Below are 20,715 nucleotides of genomic sequence, written 5' to 3'. Positions count from 1 at the left end.
AGTCAACCCCTCAACCAATCCTCCTTCAGTTAAGAGACGTTGAGTGTTGTCACAAACCCACTTGGGCATAAAATACTCGCAGCCCTCAATTCAGATTCTAAACCTAAACCTAAAAAATAAGAAAATAAATAGAAATCTAGAAATAAAGAGAAAACAATTGGAAAGAAGTTACCAAATTCGAAGTTCCTAAGTTAAAAACCTGCAAAACAAAACAAAACAAGTCAGTTTCTAAAAATAGGAAGTCTAAAGTTAGAAAGTTCCTAAAATAGAAAGTAAACTAGTTTCTAAGAAGGGAAAAATTCTAAAAATAGAAAGTTTCTAAAATAAAGTTAGAAAGTTCTAAAATAGAAAGTAAGTTAGTTTCTTAAAAAAACAATAATAATAAAGGAAATCCTATAATAGAAAATTTCTAAAAATAGAAAAGAAAACCTAATCTAAAAATAGAAGAATAGACAATTAGAAAGAGATTACCAATTTAGAAAGTCTATCTCAAAGTCCTACAAAATTAGAAAGTTAGGTTACTTTCTAAAAAAAATTAAACAGAAAAACCTAAACCTAAGTTAAAAAACCCTAATCTTAACTGAATTCTAAAACGAGTTAATCTCAGAAAAACGTAACCGTCAATCCCCGGCAACAGCACTAAAAACTTGTTCACACCCCAAGTACAGGGTTGCGATGTAATAATAATCTCGGTAAGACCAAGGTTGAATCCACAGGGACTGAACCTTGTACATATTCCGAAAGTAACCAGAACTAGAACTAGAGTAAGATGTGATCTAAATCAGAAGGATTTAAGAGAAGAATTGTGATGTATTTAAACTATAAGTTGTAAAATTCAAAGGTGGGAAACTAGGGTGCTAAGGATCCACTTGTAGAAATCAGGGAGATCTATGCTTGATAAAACCTTAAAAATCAAATCTGAATTTCCTTTGATCTAGTTTTCAAAAAATGAGAGGTATGAGAATTAGAATTGATTCCATCACAAAACCATGCCATGAGACAAAGCAAACAACAGAATTTAGCTAATCCACATCCAATCTAAGGAATTTATAAACATTAGGAAGGATTCCGTCACCCAACCATGCCCATGAGACGACGGCGAACAACAAGGCTCCCATGTTCACAATCCCTATAATGCAAAGAACATATCCGAAGCTATCGCAGATCCATTGTAATTTAAGTCACAATAAACCATTAAAAACTACAAATATTCCTCATAATCAAACTATAATCAAAGTCAGTTCAGTAAAGCATGAATCAAAGACATAAAACCAATCCCATCACACTACAAGCTTCAACTCTTAGCCCTAGCTAAGAGGTTTAGCCCATCATAGACATGGTGAGGCTAAAAATCTTAAAAAGCACATTAAAGAAAAGAAAAAACTAAAAGAAGGGAGAAGAAGAAGTCTTGCTAGCCGTCACTTTTTCTCTCTCTTTCTCTCTCATGTTCAAGATATCCTTCCACACACCTTCTCCCTCTCTCTTTATAGCCGAGATTAAGTCGGTTTACAGTTGGAGTCGGTGCAGAAATCGTGAGGAAGCTTTCTTTACGTAGCACAGTCGCGTGCGCAAGAAGAGCGCAAACCTCTTGCGTTTGAATGAAACTTTTGGCAAGAAGAGCATCAAAGAATCTATTCTGACGTCATGACTAGGGTCGTGACCACCCTTTCTCTCCTCTGGATGGTCTGAATCAGAGATCCGACTGTGATCATGCACCTACAATGCCCCAGAAGTCCCGATTTTCTTGGACGTGCGTTACATGCAAACTTCTTACGCTGAGAAGCTTGGTGGGCCCTACAGTGATGTTTTCTGATAAATCCACCCCGTTCATTGGATTCCTGACGAAAAACCAGTTGGAAAGGAGTGGTTTTCGTCTAGTTTTGGTGCAGTCCACTGTATAAAATCAACTCACCATCCATCCTGCGTTGTCTGGCGATCCACGTGTTTACGTATGTATGGGGCCACCATGGAGGGGTTCCCCCCTCCCCCCTGGAGCATATGGATGGTCCAGATCATCAAACCAGGCAACGAGTGGGGCCCACTAGCAAAGAACAGATGACCAGCACCCGCCCACTGGTGTCTTGTGGGGTGGAAAACGGGTTAACCATCTGTTAATAGGACTGAATGTTCGGTGCCCATCCAATTGCCGTGCGTACTGACGCACGATGCACATGTGGGGTTCATTATGATGTGTATCTGAAATCCACTCCATCCATTCATTCTGTCACCCTATTTAAGGGGTTGAGACCAAAATTGAAGTATATCCAAATATCAAGTGGGCCCTAAATCAGAGATTTGTGGCTTGATCTGTCCATTGGGCCACTTCGACAAGGATCCAATGGCTGAAATTCGACGTATATAGTTAATTTATGGTCCTTACGCCATATATAAAGTTTCGAACCGAACGGATGGTGGGAACCCTGTGATCTTGCATTCTGACCGACTTTTAGGCCCGTTTAAACCCAATCACTTGATTTTCTCGAATCTTTAGTATATAAATTCTTCAATCTAGGTCTCCTGGGGTCGGTCCCTTACCTTGGTGATTTATGAGTGTTAAATCCATGCTTTTAATACCATTTTTTAGTCCAGACTCTTAAATACACCTTGCAACACAAACGCGATTAAAATAGGCCATTAGACAATATCATGTTTGTAAAATCAGGTAATAACTGGGGTCTAATATACAATATTTGACCCTCAACACCTACCGTTGAAATTACAATCTAACAACCTTGCTTACCAATGCTTATACATATACACCTCCTGTACATATAAATATTATATATCACAACATACTTAATTTATTATTGATCTAAACCATTGATAATACTCTTCATGAATTGATTAAGCTATCTAACCAATAAGCATAGATAATCATTGTTCTTCTATTTGGATTGCTCAAAGGATGTCACTGGCTCATTAACCTCAAATAATGGGGTAGGATTTTAATTACATAAATCTGCTTGAGAGTAATAAGATAGAACATCATTTGTGTTACCATCTCTTAAAATTCTTTTTACAAAATAATAATAATAATAATAATAATTCTAGGATTCTCAAGAACAGTTACCATAAAGGTCAAGATTTTATATAGAAAACTATTTTTAAATTGTTAGATCTAATAAAAAGATAAAGCAGAAAATCCAAAAATCACTAACAAGAAATGGTAAAATAATTATCCGAAAAGTCGAGGCATGTTACAGTCATTGTCATAAAGACATATTTGCCCTCATAAGGAAGATCTTCAATGTGCTAAGGCCCAACAATTATGCCCTTATGATACAACAACTCTCCTCCATGATGGATGACTTCAATCAAGTGCACACACAATCCCAACGAATGAACAAAAGCTTATTCCTATTGCTTTACCGAAAGGAAAGTTTGTAGAGAGAAATCCAAAGGAAAAATTAGAGGAAAAAATATGAGATAATTAATTTCTTTGATATATCTAGAATGAGAAAAGAGAAGCCTTTACAAATAGATAAGAAGTAGTCGTTGGGGCTCAAGGCGCTTACGGGCAACGCATTAATGATATGTCAGTGCATGTTTGTTCATTTATGTTGTGTCAGTGCATGGTGGGTCTCTGCCCATACATACATGCACGTGACACAACTTATGTAAAAAAATAAATAAAATAGGTCGAGCCAAAGACACACCACACTACGTCTTGCCCACAACCACAATCCCTGCACATGCACGTACGAGGTTGGCCCATGGCATACTCTTAGATTCCAATCCAAATAATAAAATAATGATTCTAACATAAAGGCTTAAATTTTCGAACCCCTTCGCAATGTGAAACTAGACCAAACACTAATAAACAACATGAAATAAGATAAATTAAAAATCAAAATTTTCTACTTTTTAAATCCTCAATTCTCCTACCACGGACCCTATGACTCAGTGGTAGACTCACAAGAATTTCAACATGAGGTCACAGGTTCGAGCACCCATTGTGGTGTGAGTGCATGGGCATGTGTGTGGTGTGTGAGTGCATGTGATAGAAGAAGAAAAAAAAAAAACCTTAATTCTCCTAACAGTTATGACTACATGTTTTCTAATTATTTCAAGATAATGAGAGAATGTTAATATCTTATGTGAAATTCATTCACACCTAGCACACATATATTTAAGCGGCAAATCGTTCTCTAGTTGCAAGAAGGAAACCATCCTAAATATAATATATATGAGAGTTGTGATATTGAATGTAGTTAAGTATATTAGAATTTTAACCTTAGGACTAATTTATCATAGATTTTCAATCTATGATGCATGATTTGAAAATGATAGGAAAATATACTATTATTTTCACTTTTAATAGTTGTATAAATTTAGAAAACCAGCTTATTTTTTCATGTACTTTCGGAGAAATGAACTCCTTAAAAGAAAGGACAAATTGTAGTTTAAATAAGTTAAAAATAAGAAATTACTTGAGACCTATAAATAGATTGTTACATTATAGTTTAAATAAATGAAAAAATAAAAAACATATAAAAAATCACTACCAAAAAAACGGGCAAAGGCTACGGATTAAATCCGTAGCCATAGACCTATGGCTACGGATTTAGTCCGTAGCTAGTCCGTAACACGATCGTCGTCGTAGGTGCCATAACGATAGGTCTGGAACCTATAGCTACGGATATAATCCGTAGCCATAAGTCAAATGGCTAGCAATTATATCTGTAGCAAAAAACTTAAACAGTTACGGATATTATTTGTAGCTGAAAGTCCGTAACAATAGGCCAAAATTTAAAAGGCTACACCTGTCTGATTATTGGCTCCGGATTTAATCCGTAGCTATATGTTAAATAGCTACAGATATAATCCATAGCAATTATATCTGTAGCAAAAACTTCAAACAGCTACGGATATTATTTGTAGCTGAAAGTCCGTAGCAATATGCCAAAATTAAAAAGGCTACACCTATCTGACTAGTGGCTACGATCAATATCCGTAGCTATTTTGTACATTAGAAAATTAAATCATTTGTTCATTCAATTACCACCTGTTCATTCAATTACCACCTGTACAATCATTCATTCATTCAATTACAATCATTCATTCATTCAATTACAATTGCAATCCTGCATTCAATTAATTACAATTACAATCAATTACAGTTACAATTACAATAATGCTGAAAATACAAATCTTTAACTTCATTAGAGAAATGTGCTCGACTTCACCCTGAAATTTCAATAGCTTCGTATATTCCATCATCCTACAAACAGTCATGTCATTCGTAAATTAGAATGCCCATTGGAGAAAAGAAAGACAGTGAAAGAAGTGCATCACGTATAACCACTTTTTTTTCTTAATGAATTAAAAAAAAAACTCAAAGAGGAATGAAATTGACACAAAAGAAATAGTCTCACCATATGATTATAGGTTTAGGTTTGGTTTTGGTTTAGGTTATAGGTTTAGGTTAAGGTTAGGCTATAGGTTATAATTAAGTTTAGGTTATAGGTTAAGGTTTAGGTTATAGGTTTTGGTTTAGGTTTAGGTTAAGGTTTAGGTTAGGAAATCGGGTTCGGGTTTGGGATCGGGTTTAAGTTTGGGTTTTCAAGTTTAGGTTTAGGTTAGGGAGTTGAGATTAGGATTAGGTGTAGGTTTAGGTTTAAGGATTTGAGAATACATTTAGGTTTTAAGTTTAGGTTTAAGTTAAAGGTTTTAGGAAAGGTTATATGTTTAGGTTAGGTTTATGTTTAGGTTTAAGTTTAGGTTATAGGTTATAGCTTTAGGGAATTGAGAATGGGTTATGGTTTAGGGAAAGGTTAGGTTTAGGTAATAGGTTTTAGGATTTGGGAATAGTTTTAGGTTATAAGTATACGTTTAGGTGAGGTTATAGGTTAAGGTTTAGGGATTTGAGTTTAGGCTATAGGTTTAGGTTTAGGTCTAGGTTTAGGTTTAGGGAATTAAGTTTAGGTTATAGGTTTAGGTAATAGGTTTTGGGATTTGGGAATAGTTTTAGGTTATAAGTATAGGTTTAGGTTAGGTTATATGTTAAGGTTTAGGGATTTGAGTTTAGGTTATAGGATTAGGTTTAGGTTTAGGTTTAGGGATTTGAGTTTAGGTTTAGGTTTTATGTTTAGGTTTAGGTTTATGTTTGGGTTTTGGGATTTGAGAATGGGTTCTGGTTTAAGTTATAGAATTTGGTTTTGGTTTAGGTTATAAGTTTTGGGATTTGAGAATGGGTTCGGGTTTAGGTTATAAGTTTTGGTTTTAGTTTAGGTCTAGGTTATAGGTTTTTGGATTTGAGAATGGGTTATGGTTTAGGTTTAGGAAATCGGGTTTAGGTTCGGGATTGGGTTTAAGTTTGGGTTTTCAAGTTTAGGTTTAGGTTTAGGTTAGGGAGTTAAGATTAGGATTAGGTATAGGTTTAGGTTTAGGGAATTGAGTTTAGGTTATAGGTTTACGGAGAGGTTAAGTTTATGTAATAGGTTTTAGGATTTGGGAATAGTTTTAGGTTATAAGTATAGGTTTAAGTTAGGTTATAGGTTAAGGTTTAGGGATTTGAGTTTAGGTTATAGGATTAGGTTACGGTCTAGGTTTACGTTATAGGTTTTGGGATTTGAGAATGGGTTCGGGTGTAGGTTATAGGTTTTGGTTTTGGTTTTGGTTTTGGTTATACGTTTTGGTTTTGGTTATAGGTTTTTAAATTTGAGAATGGGTTCGAATTTAGGTTATAAGTTATGGTTTTGGTTTAGGTTATAGGTTTTGATTTAGGTTATAGATTATAGGTTTATGTTAAGGTTTAGGTTTAGGTTAAAGGTTTTGGGATTTGAGAATGAGTTCACGTTTAGGTTATAGGTTTTGGTTTTAGTTTTGATTTTGGTTTAGGTTATAGGTTTTGGTTTAGGTTATAGGTTTTGGGATTTAAGAATGGGTTCGGGCTTATAGGTTTTGGTTTAGGTTATATGTTTATGTTTAGGCTATAGGTTTTTGTTTTGGTTTAGGTTTAGGTTATAGGTTTTGGTTTAGGTTATAGGTTATATGTTTTGATTTAGGTTATAGGTTATAGGTTTTGGTTTTGATTTAGGTTATAAGTTATAGGTTTAGGTTAAGGTTTTAGGGAAAGGTAATAGGTTTTGATTTAGATTATAGGTTATAGGTTTAGGTTTTAGGTTTAGGTTTAGGTTTTGATTTATATTATAGGTTATAGGTTTAGGCTTATGTTATAAGTTTTGAGATTTGAGAATAGGTTCGGGCTTAGGTTATAGGTTTTGGTTTTGGTTTAGGTTATAAGTTTTGGGATTTGAGAATGGGTTTGGGTTTAAGTTATAAGTTTTGGTTTTGGTTTTGGTTTACGTTATATGTTTTTGGATTTGAGGATGGGTTATGGTTTAGGTTTAGGAAATCGGGTTCAGGTTCGGGATTGGGTTTAAGTTTGGGTTTTCAAGTTTAGGTTAAGGTTTAGGTTAGGGAGTTGAGATTAGGATTAGGTGTAGGTTATGCTTTAGGGAATTGAGTTTAGGTTATAGGTTTAGGGAAAGGTTAGGTTTAGGTAATAGATTTTGGGATTTGGGAATAATTTTAGGTTATAAGTATAGGTTTAAGTTAGGTTATAGGTTAAGGTTTAGGGATTTGAGTTTAGGTTATAGGATTAGGTTACGGTTTAGGTTTAGGTTATAGGTTTTGGGATTTAAGAATGGGTTCGGATTTAGGTTATAGGTTTTAGTTTTGGTTTTGTTTTTGGTTATAGGTTTTGGTTTAGGTTATACGTTTTTGAATTTGAGAATGGGTTCGAGTTTAGGTTATAGGTTATGGTTTTGGTTTAGGTTATAGGTTTTGATTTAGGTTATAGGTTATAGGTTTATGTTACGGTTTAGATTTAGGTTAAAGGTTTTGAGATTTGAGAATGAGTTCACGTTTAGGTTATAGGTTTTGGTTTTGGTTTAAGTTATAGGTTTTGAGATTTGAGAATGGGTTCGGGCTTAGGTTATAAGTTTTGGTTTTGGTTTAGGTTTTGGTTTTGGTTTAGGTTATAGGTTTTGGGATTTGAGAATGGGTTCGAGTTTAGGTTATAAGTTTTGGTTTTGGTTTAGGTATATGTTATATGTTTTTGGATTTGAGGATGGGTTATGGTTTAGGTTTAGGAAATTGGGTTCAGGTTCGGGATTGGGTTTAAGTTTGAGTTTTCAAGTTTAGGTTTAGGTTTTGGTTAGGGAGTTGAGATTAGGATTAGGTGTAGGTTTTACTTTAGGGAATTGAGTTTAGGTTATAGGTTTAGGGAAAGGTTAGGTTTATGTAATAGGTTTTGGGATTTGAGAATAGTTTTAGGTTATAAGTATAGGTTTAAGTTAGGTTATAGGTTAAGGTTTAGGGATTTGAGTTTAGGATATAGGCTTAGGTTTAGGTCTAGGTTAAGGTTTAGGGAATTGAGTTTAGGTTATAGGTTTAGGAAAAGGTTAGGTTTAGGTTATAGGTTTTGGGATTTGAGAATAATTTTAGGTTTGGGTTTTATGTTTAGGTTTAGGTTTAGGTTTGGGTTTTGGAATTTGAGAATGGGTTCGGGTTTAGGTTATAGGTTTTGGTTTAAGTTATATGTTTAGGTTTAGGTTATAGTTTTTGGGATTTGAGAATGGGTTCGGACTTAGGTTATAGGTTTTGGTTTTGGTTTAGGTAATAGGTTTTGGGATTTGAGAATGGGTTCGGGTTTAGGTTATAGGTTTTGCTTATAGGTTAAGGTTTAGGTTTAGGTTTAGGTTTAGGTTATAGGTTTAGGGATTGAGAATGGGTTCGGATTTAGGTTATATGTTTTGGTTATAGGTTATAGGTTTATGTTAAGGTTTAGGTTAGAGGTTATAGGTTTAGGTTATAGGTTTTTGGATTTGAGAATGGGTTATGGTTTCGGTTTAGGAAATTGGGTTCAGGTTCGGGATTGGGTTTAGGTTTAGGTTTTCAAGTTTAGGTTTAGGTTTAGGTTAGGGAGTTGAAATTAGGATTAGGTGTAGGTTTAGGTTTAGGGAATTGAGTTTAGGTTATAGGTTTAGGGAGAGGTTAGGTTTAGGTAATAGGTTTTGGGATTTGGAAATAGTTTTAGGTTATAAGTATAGGTTTAGGTTAGGTTACAGGTTAAGGTTTAGGGATTTAAGTTTAGGTTATAGGATTAGGTTACGGTTTAGGTTTAGGTTATAGGTTTTGGGATTTGAGAATGGGTTCGGGTTTAGGTTATAGGTTTTGGTTTTGGTTTTGGTTTTGGTTATAGGTTTTGGTTTAGGTTATAGGTTTTTGAATTTGAGAATGGGTTCGAGTTTAGGTTATAGGTTATGGTTTTGGTTTAGGTTATGGTTTTGGTTTAGGTTATAGGTTATAGGTTTATCTTAAGGTTTAGGTTTAGGTTAAAAGTTTTGGGATTTGAGAATGAGTTCACGTTTAGATTATAGGTTTTGGTTTTGGTTTAGGTTATAGGTTTTGATTTAGGTTATAGGTTATAGGTTTAGGTTAAGGTTTAGGTTTAGGTTATAGGTTTAGGGATTTGAGAATGGGTTCGGGTTTAGGTTATATGTTTTGGTTATAGGTTATAGGTTTATGTTAAGGTTTAGGTTATAGGTTATAGGTTTAGGTTATAGGTTTTTGGATTTGAGAATGGGTTATGGTTTAGGTTTAGGAAATTGGGTTCAGGTTCGGGATTGGGTTTAGGTTTAGGTTTTCAAGTTTAGGTTTAGGTTTAGGTTAGGGAGTTGAGATTAGGATTAGGTATAGGTTTAGGTTTAGGGAATTGAGTTTAGGTTATAAGTTTAGGTTTAGGTTTAGGTTATAAGTTTTGGGATTTGAGAATGGGTTCGAGTTTAGGTTATAGGTTTTGGTTTAGGTTATATGTTTAAGTTTAGGTTATAGGTTTTGGGGATTTGAGAATGGGTTCGGGTTTTGGTTATAGGTTTTGGTTTTGGTTTAGGTTATAGGTTTTGGGATTTGATAATGGGTTCAGGTTTAGGTTATAGGTTTTGGATTTGAGAATGGGTTTAGGTAATAGGTTTTGGGATTTGGAAATAGTTTTAGGTTATAAGTATTGGTTTAGGTTAGGTTATAGGTTAAGGTTTAGGGATTTGAGTTTAGGCTATAGGTTTAGGATTAGGTGTAGGTTTAGGTTTAGGGAATTGAGTTTAGGTTATAGGTTTAGGTTTAGGTTTAGGTTTAGGTAATAGGTTTTGGGATTTGGGAATAGTTTTAGGTTATAAGTATAGGTTTAGGTTAAGTTATAGGTTAAGGTTTAGGGATCTGAGTTTAGGCTATAGGTTCAGGTTCAGGTCTAGGTTGAGGTTTAGGGAATTGAGTTTAGGTTATAGGTTTAGGTTTAAGGTTAGGTTTAGGTGTCGGTTTGGGTTTTAGGGATTTGAGAATGGGTGATTTAGGTTATAGGTTTTGGTTTTGGTTTAGGTTATAGGTTTTGGGATTTGATAATGGGTTCAGGTTTAGGTTATAGGTTTTGGATTTGAGAATGGGTTTAGGTAATAGGTTTTGAGATTTGGAAATAGTTTTAGGTTATAAGTATAGGTTTAGGTTAGATTATAGGTTAAGGTTTAGGGATTTGAGTTTAGGCTATAGGTTTAGGATTAGGTGTAGGTTTAGGTTTAGGGAATTGAGTTTAGGTTATATGTTTAGGTTTACGTTTAGGTTTCGGTTTGAGTTTTGAGATTTGAGAATGGGTTCGGGTTTAGGTTATAGGTTTTGGTTTTGGTTTAGGTTATAGGTTTTGGGATTTGATAATGGGTTCAGGTTTAGGTTATAGGTTTTGGATTTGAGAATGAGTTTAGGTAATAGATTTTGGGATTTGGGAATAGTTTTAGGTTATAAGTATAGGTTTAGGTTAGGTTATAGGTTAAGGTTTAGGCTATAGGTTTAGGATTAGGTGTAGGTTTAGGTTTAGGGAATTGAGTTTAGGTTATAGGTTTAGGTTTAAGTTAAGGTTGAGGTTTAGGTTATAGGTTAAGGTTTTAGGTCATGGGTTTTGGTTTAGGTTATAGGTTATAGGTATAAGTTAAGGTTTAGGTTTTGGGATTTGATTAAGTTTAGGTTATAAGATATAGTTTTAGGGAATTGAGTATAGGTTAAGGTTTAGGTTTAGGATATCGGGTTTGGGTTCGGGATCGGATTTATGTTTGGATTTTCAAGTTTAGGTATAGGTTTAGGTTAGAGAGTTAAGATTAGGATTAGGTGTAGGTTTGAGTTTAGGGAATTAAGAATACATTTAGGTTATAGGTTTAGGTTTAGGTTTTAGGTTTTAGGTTAAGGTTATATGTTTAGGTTAAGGTTTAGGTTTAAGTTAAGGTTGAGGTTTAGGTTATAGGTTAAGGTTTTAGGTCATGGGTTTTGGTTTAGGTTATAGGTTATAGGTATAAGTTAAGGTTTAGGTTTTGGGATTTGATTAAGTTTAGGTTATAAGATATAGGTTTAGGGAATTGAGAATAGGTTAAGGTTTAGGTTTAGGATATCGGGTTTGGGTTCAGGATCGGGTTTATGTTTGGGTTTTCAAGTTTAGGTATAGGTTTAGGTTAGGGAGTTAAGATTAGGATTAGGTGTAGGTTTAAGTTTAGAGATTTAAGAATACATTTAGGTTATAGGTTTAGGTTTAGGTTTAGGTTTTAAGTTTTAGGTTAAGGTTATATATTTAGGTTGAGGTTTAGGTTTAAGTTAATGTTGAGGTTTAGGTTATAGGTTAAGGTTTTAAGTCATATGCTTTGGTTTAGGTTAAGGTTATAGGTATAGGTTAAAGTTTAGGTTTACGTTTAGGTTATAAGATATAGGTTTAGGGAATTGAGAATAGGTTAAGGTTTAGGTTTAGGTTTTGGGTTTAGGTTTAGGTTTTAGGTTTTAAGTTAAGGTTTATGTTTAGGTTAAGGTTAAGGTTTAGGTTATAGGTTAAGGTTTTAGGTCATAGGTTTTGGTTTAGGTTAAGGGTATGGTCCCTGCAAAGCAAATACAGATATAAACACGGCCATCCAACACAAATGCCAGGCTCTTCCAATGCTGTCCATAAAAAATGGACAGCTTCATCATGGTCATAATAGCGGTTCCCTCTTTCTAGGGAACCCCGCTCTTCCGAATAGCTCCGACGCACAGTCGGGTCTGCTCCATTAATTTCGATCAAATACATAAACACGGCCTGTCCAAATGGTCAGGCCCCTCCAATGCTGTCCATAGGAAATGGACAGCTTCATCATGGTCATAACAGCGATTCCCACCTTCCAGGGACCCTCGCTCATCCAAATAGCTCCGACGCACATCCGGGTCTGCTCCATTAATTTCGAGCAAATTTAATGGAGCAAATACGTAACCACTTGGTCCCAAATACTTACTTTATAAAAGAAAATCTCCCATATTTTTTTAAATTTTCTATTTCGATCTTTTTTAGCTCAAATCCATGTCAATGCATGAGAATCATGCATAAACATAGATTTTAAGCAAAATACATGAGGAAAATTACAACATAGATATCATGCACACGATATCACATAATGTACTGTTTAATGAACTATACATGTGCATTCTTGATAAGAGACATACCAGATGCTTGAATCTGAAATATGCAGCTCCAATCTTCCCACATGCAACATCCACCTGAAAGAATACGCATAACTGTCATGCTTGAGTAATCAACTACCCCCTCAATGAAAAGAGCATAAATACCTTTTCATGATTCAAAGAAGGGACCTCGAGGGTTTTCCTTACCTTCCATTATATGCTTCCAAGGTTTTCCTTACAGACCAACAAAACTGATAGCAAGAAAGAACCCATCAACATCAATTTATATTTAAGAGAGCCTTAAATCTCAGGAACTGAGGAAAAGTTTCTAGTTTAGAAGATGGGTATGTCTAATCTTACTTCCTTTTTAAATGTAAAGGAGGCCGAATTTGAACAGTAATGTCACATGGGTAGTTGAAAGTGGCATTTTACTGTTGTTAATATCCACTAGCATCAAGGGAAGATGTTAATTTTCTCAATGGTTCTCTTAAACTCAATATATTTGGTCTAAACTTTCCTCTATGACGTGCTTTTGCAATAGTATATCTAATTGGGTCTGAATTAACACTCCTTGAAAGAAGTCAAGCTCAACAATATCAGATATAACCAGTTTAATCGTAGTGAGAGAAGAAACAAACAAGTCCTGACCACATAACAAAGAAAACCTTTAAGTAGCCCATTTTGCTGCAATTGCGAAATATAATGGGCATAAGATGCATCATTCATACCAGGAAGTTCACAAATCTGACACCGTTCAGAGAACAGATGAGAAACCTGCAGCATTTTAATGGACATCATTGAGAAAAGCAACAAATATAACTATCTACCAGCTTCTTAGTGATTGTGCCCATAACAAATCATTTTGCAAATATATGGACTGATTATATCTTTTCCCTATATCAAGCACCAAAATTTTCATGTGTGGCATGAAGAACTTCTTTAACAGTTTAGGATGTGTTGTTGTCTTCTATTCTAGTTGAAAATCTCTGTTTTCTCGTGGAAAATTGTTAATGCAATAGTCCCTTTGGCCACTATTTAAACATATGGGACTATTTAGCACTACAGCCATACATTTGGCCATTGAGTTAAAAATCCACTCATCAGGTAAGTCATCGCATAAAAGATTCCTTGCAAGCATAATTTTATCCTTTTAGCATAAAGACATCTGTTAATGGCACATAATTTTATCCTTCAAGGACAAAGGCATCTATTAATAGTGTGATCAAAAGGTCGTTTGCTCATTAGAAACTGATGCTTCTCAAGAAATATGGATCTCCCCTAATCATGAGAATCTCCAGAATCTCCAGAAGAATTGCATATTTATTACCCTTCAAAAAAAAATGCATATTTCTGCACATGTATCTAGGTCTAATTTCAGGCAGACAGCCAGTAGTCATGCCCTTGCCAAGCGACCAGAAAGAATGGGCTCGCTTATTTATAAGCATGTATCTAATTTTCTGGACCCCAGCCCGGATAAAAGAAAGCTGAAGTTAGATGGATGCCAGTTTTCATACAGTTTCCAAGCAACCATGGGAATTCCAATTTCAAATGATTGGCATAACAGGATTCATAAAGCCAGACCAAATAGTTGGGACCAGGCTATTATGATGATGATGAATACTCTTTGAAGATTGGCAGTTCAAGGAATGGAGGATCTTTTTAATTCAATAGTTGACTAGTTCTTCTCCCCTCTTAATTAACTGCTCGGATGCAAGTCAAATAAATATTTTTGATGGTCAGTACACACACACACACACACTGTACTACACAATATAGGCAACATCATAACTATCCTAATTTTTTGACCAAGACACATACAAGCTGGGGCAATGGTCCACCTGCTAAATGACTTCGACCTTGCATGAACTTCCTTGCTGACTTTAGCATGTACATGCAATCCCGCATATATTAATGATAATAAATAACAATATGTACTGTGTTGGACATACAATCAATCTATTTAACTAGTGAAGTTGGATATGGATATCCATGTATTGTTTTATATATCCACATTAGAAAAAGGAAAAAAAAATTACAGGAGAAGATTTCTCAACTTCACAAACTCAGTGAGGAAAAAAAAATGAGATATTTCATCACATGATGGTTACGTGAATGAAATTCAAGTTTCCACACCAAATACAAGAAAAAGGGTACTACAAGACATGAAAACTGTAGTCAATTTTTTGAAAATGAAGTGCAATTTAAATATTTGAGAACCATTGGAAGATTTTATATCACACCCGTGACCAAATCATAACACCTCCTAAGAATGCAAGGGTGTGAAGTATTTCATTCTCTGAATTAAGGCCCATGTGCACCAGAAAGTCTCCAGATCTCTGTAGCCCAAAAAGCACAGCAAATGAATTTCTGCCAAAAGAATAACAGTGACACAATTCTCTTGACTCACCTTCCAAAACCATGGCAGCACACCAAAGAACAAAATTGTGGTATCCATTAGTATGGTTACAGCCCCATGAATAAAGTGGAAGTTGCTAAAATATATAAACCTCAAAGAAGTTAGTCTTAGCCAGCCAGAGATTCCAATCTATATAACCAATTTAATTTCATGTAATAAGAAGACCGATGAAGCTGTAAACTAATTCAACCGCTGAAATGGATCGACAACATGTTTAAAGCAGATTTTTGAATCACAAGCGCATACACATGGGATGCAGAATGATCCTCAATGGATAAAAATAGACCTTTTATCAAGACTAAATGCTTGAGAATTCTCAACTTTTTCTTGACTGACCACTCCAACCAAAGGTTTAGGAAGAATTGGCAGCTTTAGAGATGCATGTTGCCGTATATCCAGATATGTCTCAAAGATGTACATCAAGACCATAAAGCCTGCAAGATGGGATTCTCATAACCAAGAAATTCAAGCAGAAATTAAACTTGACAATGCAGAAAATGATCAAACATTTATTAAGCATTTTCTAACAATAGTCAAAATAAAAATACAAATACATGACACCAACCACATTTATTAGAGTCAAAAAGGAGTAGGAATACAAAGAGGTTTATATACATGGACCTGAAAGTCAAGCAGCTCTTGCTAGAAATTAAACGGTTAAACAAAAAAACAAACTTCCATGCAGACAACAAACTAAGTAACTAAAGTATGGATGACAGTGTGAAAGTTCCTTGTTTATGGATACCCCACAATTTATTAAAAAGGAAAAGAAGCACAAAAATGAAAGATGGCAATGCAACATGAACAGTAGTAAATACATCAATCAGCCAGGAACTGCAGTGCGCAGCAGATATCGAGAATTTCCTCCAATAATATCGGCCAAATGCTGAGGAAAGTACATGAGTTCTCATACTATCATATCCTAAACTTAAGAAATTAAGGGCACATTTAGTCATCTTCCAAACTGACTATCTGAGGCAGAACAGATGCTCATCTGTCATACAAGAATTTGCCAAATTCTGAATCTAAATAAGCAACATTTTCAATAGTTCTTTGCTCCAAACTGATAGAAGTGGGGAAACAAATCTTCGGCCATTACTTTTTTAGATATCCTTCAATCCCAAAATGGTTACATGGGACATCCAACAGGCCCTAAACCTGTTAAATGAGCTAGAAAGTATAGTTGCAGCCAAAGTTTTTGTTTTGTACCCACAGTTAATTTGATTCAAACACTTCGCAAATTTCATGGAACTCCCAGGACCCATTTCTCATTTCCATCTCACATAAAAACACCATATGTAGGGACTGTAAACTTGAGAGCCAAAATTCTATATTTATTTACAGTTTGTGAGGCCTAAATCCAATGGCTGCCAAATAAAAAAAAAATACCTCACATTACAATCCGGGCACCTGAAATATTCCGAATCATAAGCTGATAATAAAGCCACATGATATATCACAATGCAATATTGTTCTCAAGGAATGGTCTTGAGAACTTCATGAAAATTTACACTACCAAAAAATCGAGCAAAGGCTATGGAATTAACATGTGTTATGGCAATGCACATCTTAGTAGCTTCATGCCACTACTTGATACCTGAAAAATGCAGTGAGTTGAATTAACATGTGTTATGGCACATGTTTGGTGGATGAAACACCGCCATTTAAGAAATGGTGGAAATGCACATCTTAGTGACTTGGTCTAGCCCTTCAATCACATTTCTGAATATATATGAATGCTCGTTCCAGTAACATAACAGACATTATACCAAATTAAAAGACATTCAAATTGATCTCGCAAACTGACAAACCAACAAATTTTCTGGAATTCCCTTCAAGATTTTATATATATATATATATATAGATGTTGAATGAAAGTTAGTTGATGTTTGCAAACACTATGACCAACCATTGTAGCAGTGTACAATAAAGTTAAATGCATCTCAGTAGCTCCATACCACTGCTTGATTCCTGATGAATGCAATGCAGTGGATTAACATGTTTTATGATACGTGTGGTGGATGAGTCACCAATATTTAAAAAATGGTGTAAATGCACATGCTAGTCTAGCACTTCAATCATATTTTTTAATGTATATGAATGCCTGTGCCAGTAACATAAAAGACATTGAAAAAAAAAAACATAGAAATTCAAAATGATGTCACAATATAACATACCCCCCAAAAAAAAATTCTGGAATTCCTTTCAGGATCTTAAGACAATCCACTGACATCACCATCATTACCTTTAAATCCCATCCAATCCACCCCTAATCCCTTCAAAATTGCTTGGGACGTGTTTGGTTCAATCCCGGTATTGGCTGAGCATCCCAAATAGACCGAAAATAGCAATCCCATAGATCTTGCACCAATCCACTGACGCAACTATCATTACCTAGAAATCTGTGCAATCCACTCTAATACCATCCAATTCCATCTAATCTGCCTGGCCAAACAGGCCCTAATGGTGGGCGTTCAATCACCACAGGCCCTAATGGTGGGCGTTCCATGTGAGGTTGGCCTGTATTTGAAATGCCCAAAATGGCCAATATGGGTGGTTGACTCTGTTTGGCACGCTCGGCCAATCCCAGGATTTAACTTCCAATCCCTTCCAACAACATCCAATCCCTTCCAATCCAACCGGCCAATTGGGCCCTTAGATTTCAAAAGCAAGGAGAGGGGAATGCGGATTAAAGGATTGAAAGATTTGAGAAAGAGATAAAGAGGGAGAAAGAAAGAAACTAACCGTGCTCCGTCTTCTTCTCCCTCTCCTTCTTCTTCTCCTTCTTACAGCAAAATGGGTTTTTGAAAACAGAGAGGAGAATGCCGCCTTGAGAGGGAGAGAGGGTGAGGGAGATCGGGAGATCGAGAGAGGGCAAAGGAAAGAGAGAGAGAGAGATTGAGTGCGAGAGAGAGATAGAGAGATGGGTTCGTCGGGCGAGCGGGAGAAAATGGCGGGCGGGCGTTTTGGGTTTTGAAGGGATTTTAAGGTTTTGGAGGGGCGCGTAACGGACGGCTCCCTGGACGTTTTATGTTTTTAGGACCGTGGGGCCCACTGTGATGTATTTCATATATCCACTCTGTCCATTAATTTTAAATTATTATTATAAGTGTTGATAAAAAAAATGAGTTAGATCGAATCTATAAGGAGACCACACAATATATTAACAGTATAAATTTAATTTCTATTATTTCTTATGGTGTGGTCCACTTAGAGATTTAAACTATATAATTTTTGGGCTCATACACTAAAATTATATATCAAAATTTTTGGACGGCTTAGATCAAATGCATATATTCAAGTGGACCTCATGGATCCCCTAGAGCACCATTTATATTTAATATATATTTAATATATTTTAGGTGGGGAGTAGCTTTAGCGACAGAAAACTTAGGCTATAGCTATGTATTAAATCCGTGCTCGATTTTTTGGTAGTGAATAAAAAATAATAATAAATTTAATAATATTCTTACAGTTGGTATCAGAGAGCGTTCTTAAAATCATGAACGCAATTTAATAGTAACTGCAAGAATAGTTAAATTTCTTATTACAATTTCATCAATAATGTCAACTATTGAAAGAGTAAAAATAATTTTACTATATATCCGATGTGGTACTAAACTATACTAGAAGGAATTTATACTTTTACGTTAACCAAGCCCACACGGTGAGTGCTGGGAATCGTAATGGAAAAGTAGGAGGCCGATTGCCACTCGATAGTGCTCCTGGACCTGACCATGATGTATGTGCTTTATCCACACTGCCCATCCATTTTGGTAGATCATTTTAAAGCATGATCCAAAAAATGAGGCAGGTCCAAATCTTAGATAGATCATATCACGGGAAACAGGGGTGATTGAACACCGACCATTAAAGACATTTTGGGGGCCACAAAAGTTTGGATCAAGCTGATATTTGTTTTTTCTCTTCATCATCTGTGTCTGTGTGACCCAATCAACACTTTATATGGAAAATAAACATTACAATGGGCCCTATGAACTTTTTTACGGTGGACGTTCAATCACCACTGTTTTCTTGTGGTGTGGTCCACCTGATATTTGGATCTGCTTCATTTTGGGCTCATGCCCTAAAATAAGCTTTAAAAAAATGGATGGAAGATGTGGATAAAACACATACATCATGGTCGGGTCCACAGTGCTATACAATCCGCGTCAGGTAAACCATGAAGAAGGCCGTGAGATAGGCAGAAAATCATTTTGGCTTGACCTTACGAGCTTGCACCGCGAGCAACGATGGCGCCTTGTTTTTTGCACACGTTGCTTACATACAGATTAATCTAGACCAACCAAGTTGTAGGGCCCACTCCAGTTGGATCAAACAGCCCAAATCACGCTATTATATTGGCCAAAAGTCACGCTACTGGACAAACCTGACCGTTCAATTGTTGGGCATCGAATGTATAAATATATAATGATAAAAGGTCCAAACTATTGGAACATGAGTAACATACGTGTGATGATCCGAACCATGCATCCCGCCGGCTCCGCCATTTTTGGTCGCTGATAATCAAATTGCTTTGATTGGGATATCATGTCACAGCCAGAATAGTCTACCACATCTATTTTAGGTCAGCAAGGAAAACATCCATGCTCCTGGGGCCACCATGTTTTATATGTAAATCTACTCTGTACATCAGGTGGTAACCCTCATTTGAGCTGTACATTTAAAAGATCAGCCTGATCGAAAACTCGTATGGGCTACACCAATGGGAGCAATGTAAAGAAGTTCTCGCACTGTGGGTTGGCCTTCCAGGTTGATTTTTGTATATTGACTTCATCCCTGTAATCCCATTGTACACAATGGGTCCCTTTGCTTAGCCATTAGTTTTTAATTTTATTTTCTTTTGTTTTATTCTTTTTAGTCCCTCAAGGAATACTAACACGAAAGTAGGATGTAACCCTATTGTATAAGCTGCGGTTTTACTTAGTGTAGAATTTGCATTTGTGAGGTAGATATTCTATTAATAAAGAGTCTGATTTCTCTCTTGTGCCCTAAAATTTTCTTTTTTATTCCACATTGTGTATTCACGCATGGTTTTGCTGCGGTTGCCATTCAAGCATGTGCTTGTGATGTTAATTAAAGAGATGGCCAAGAAAAAATAAATAAATGAAATTATCTGAATAGCTTACTATCACTTCAATGATGAGTGAAATTGAGCTGCAGAACATTGCAAGATTGTAGAGCCAAGCACGACCAGTTCACTATCTTTTTTACTAGTTCCAACTCACACAAGTGCAGTAGTTGAGGTAACAGAAGGGTCCTAATGATAAATCTCACTATCTTTTTTACTACTTACAACTCACAAGTGCAGTGATTGAGACAACAGAAAGATCCTTGATCCACCAACAAAAGTCATGTAACTTAAACTCTAGATGCACTACCAGATTGTACCTCAAAAGCTCAAGGGATCTGGTTGTACATGAGTTTTAAAAAAGAAAAATTTTGTAAAGAGAGGGATAGATGCAGAGATTATAGGAAGTATGGAATCTTTCTTTTTCTCTATGAGGATTAGAAACAGACGAGAATTAAGAGAAAAATTGCAACAAATTAAAGCATTTGAATGTCAAAGAAACTCACTAAAGCATTTAAATTTGAAAAGACAAAAAATTATATATGGATGGCAAGCAAGCGTGCTCGGGTGCACACATACTACACTATATATATCCACACCCTTCCTGGGACGTGCATGTGCGCATGTGGAAAATGACATGTATAGCTCACACCTATACACCTCAAAGCAAAATCTCCAGAAGGGATAGATGCAGAGATTATGGGTTCTTATGGAAAGCATGGACTCTTTCTCTTACTCTGTA

At 35.6% G+C, this 20,715-nt stretch overlaps 1 protein-coding gene across 1 annotated transcript; it reads right to left on the bottom strand.

Annotated features, from left to right (window-relative positions):
• Nucleotides 1-14,699: 14,699 nt before the first annotated feature.
• LOC131244232 (CAAX prenyl protease 1 homolog) lies at nt 14,700-15,335 on the bottom strand. Its single transcript, XM_058243872.1, has 3 exons — nt 15,168-15,335; nt 14,873-14,957; nt 14,700-14,801 (listed from the first exon to the last, which is right to left on the bottom strand). Exons 1-3 carry the CDS (start codon nt 15,308-15,310, stop codon nt 14,700-14,702), a joined length of 330 nt encoding a protein of 109 aa, XP_058099855.1. The 5' UTR covers nt 15,311-15,335.
• Between the last annotated feature and the right edge of the window lie 5,380 nt (nt 15,336-20,715).

The sequence above is a fragment of the Magnolia sinica genome, chromosome 4, assembly GCF_029962835.1.
Source record: "Magnolia sinica isolate HGM2019 chromosome 4, MsV1, whole genome shotgun sequence".
Lineage (NCBI taxonomy): Eukaryota > Viridiplantae > Streptophyta > Magnoliopsida > Magnoliales > Magnoliaceae > Magnolia > Magnolia sinica.
The sequence above is the reverse complement of the archived record's forward strand: the minus strand, read 5'-3'. Positions and strand labels throughout refer to the sequence as shown.

Excerpts from the sequence above, each read along its gene's own strand:
- LOC131244232 (XM_058243872.1), bottom strand. The coding sequence starts at position 15,310 with ATGGTCTTGATGTACATCTTTGAGACATATCTGGATATACGGCAACAT. Across the intron at positions 14,958-15,167 it reads GCATTTAGTCTTGATAAAAG|CAACTTCCACTTTATTCATG; the intron begins GTCTATTTTTAT and ends TATATATTTTAG. Across the intron at positions 14,802-14,872 it reads TGCTGCCATGGTTTTGGAAG|AGATCTGGAGACTTTCTGGT; the intron begins GTGAGTCAAGAG and ends TTTGGGCTACAG.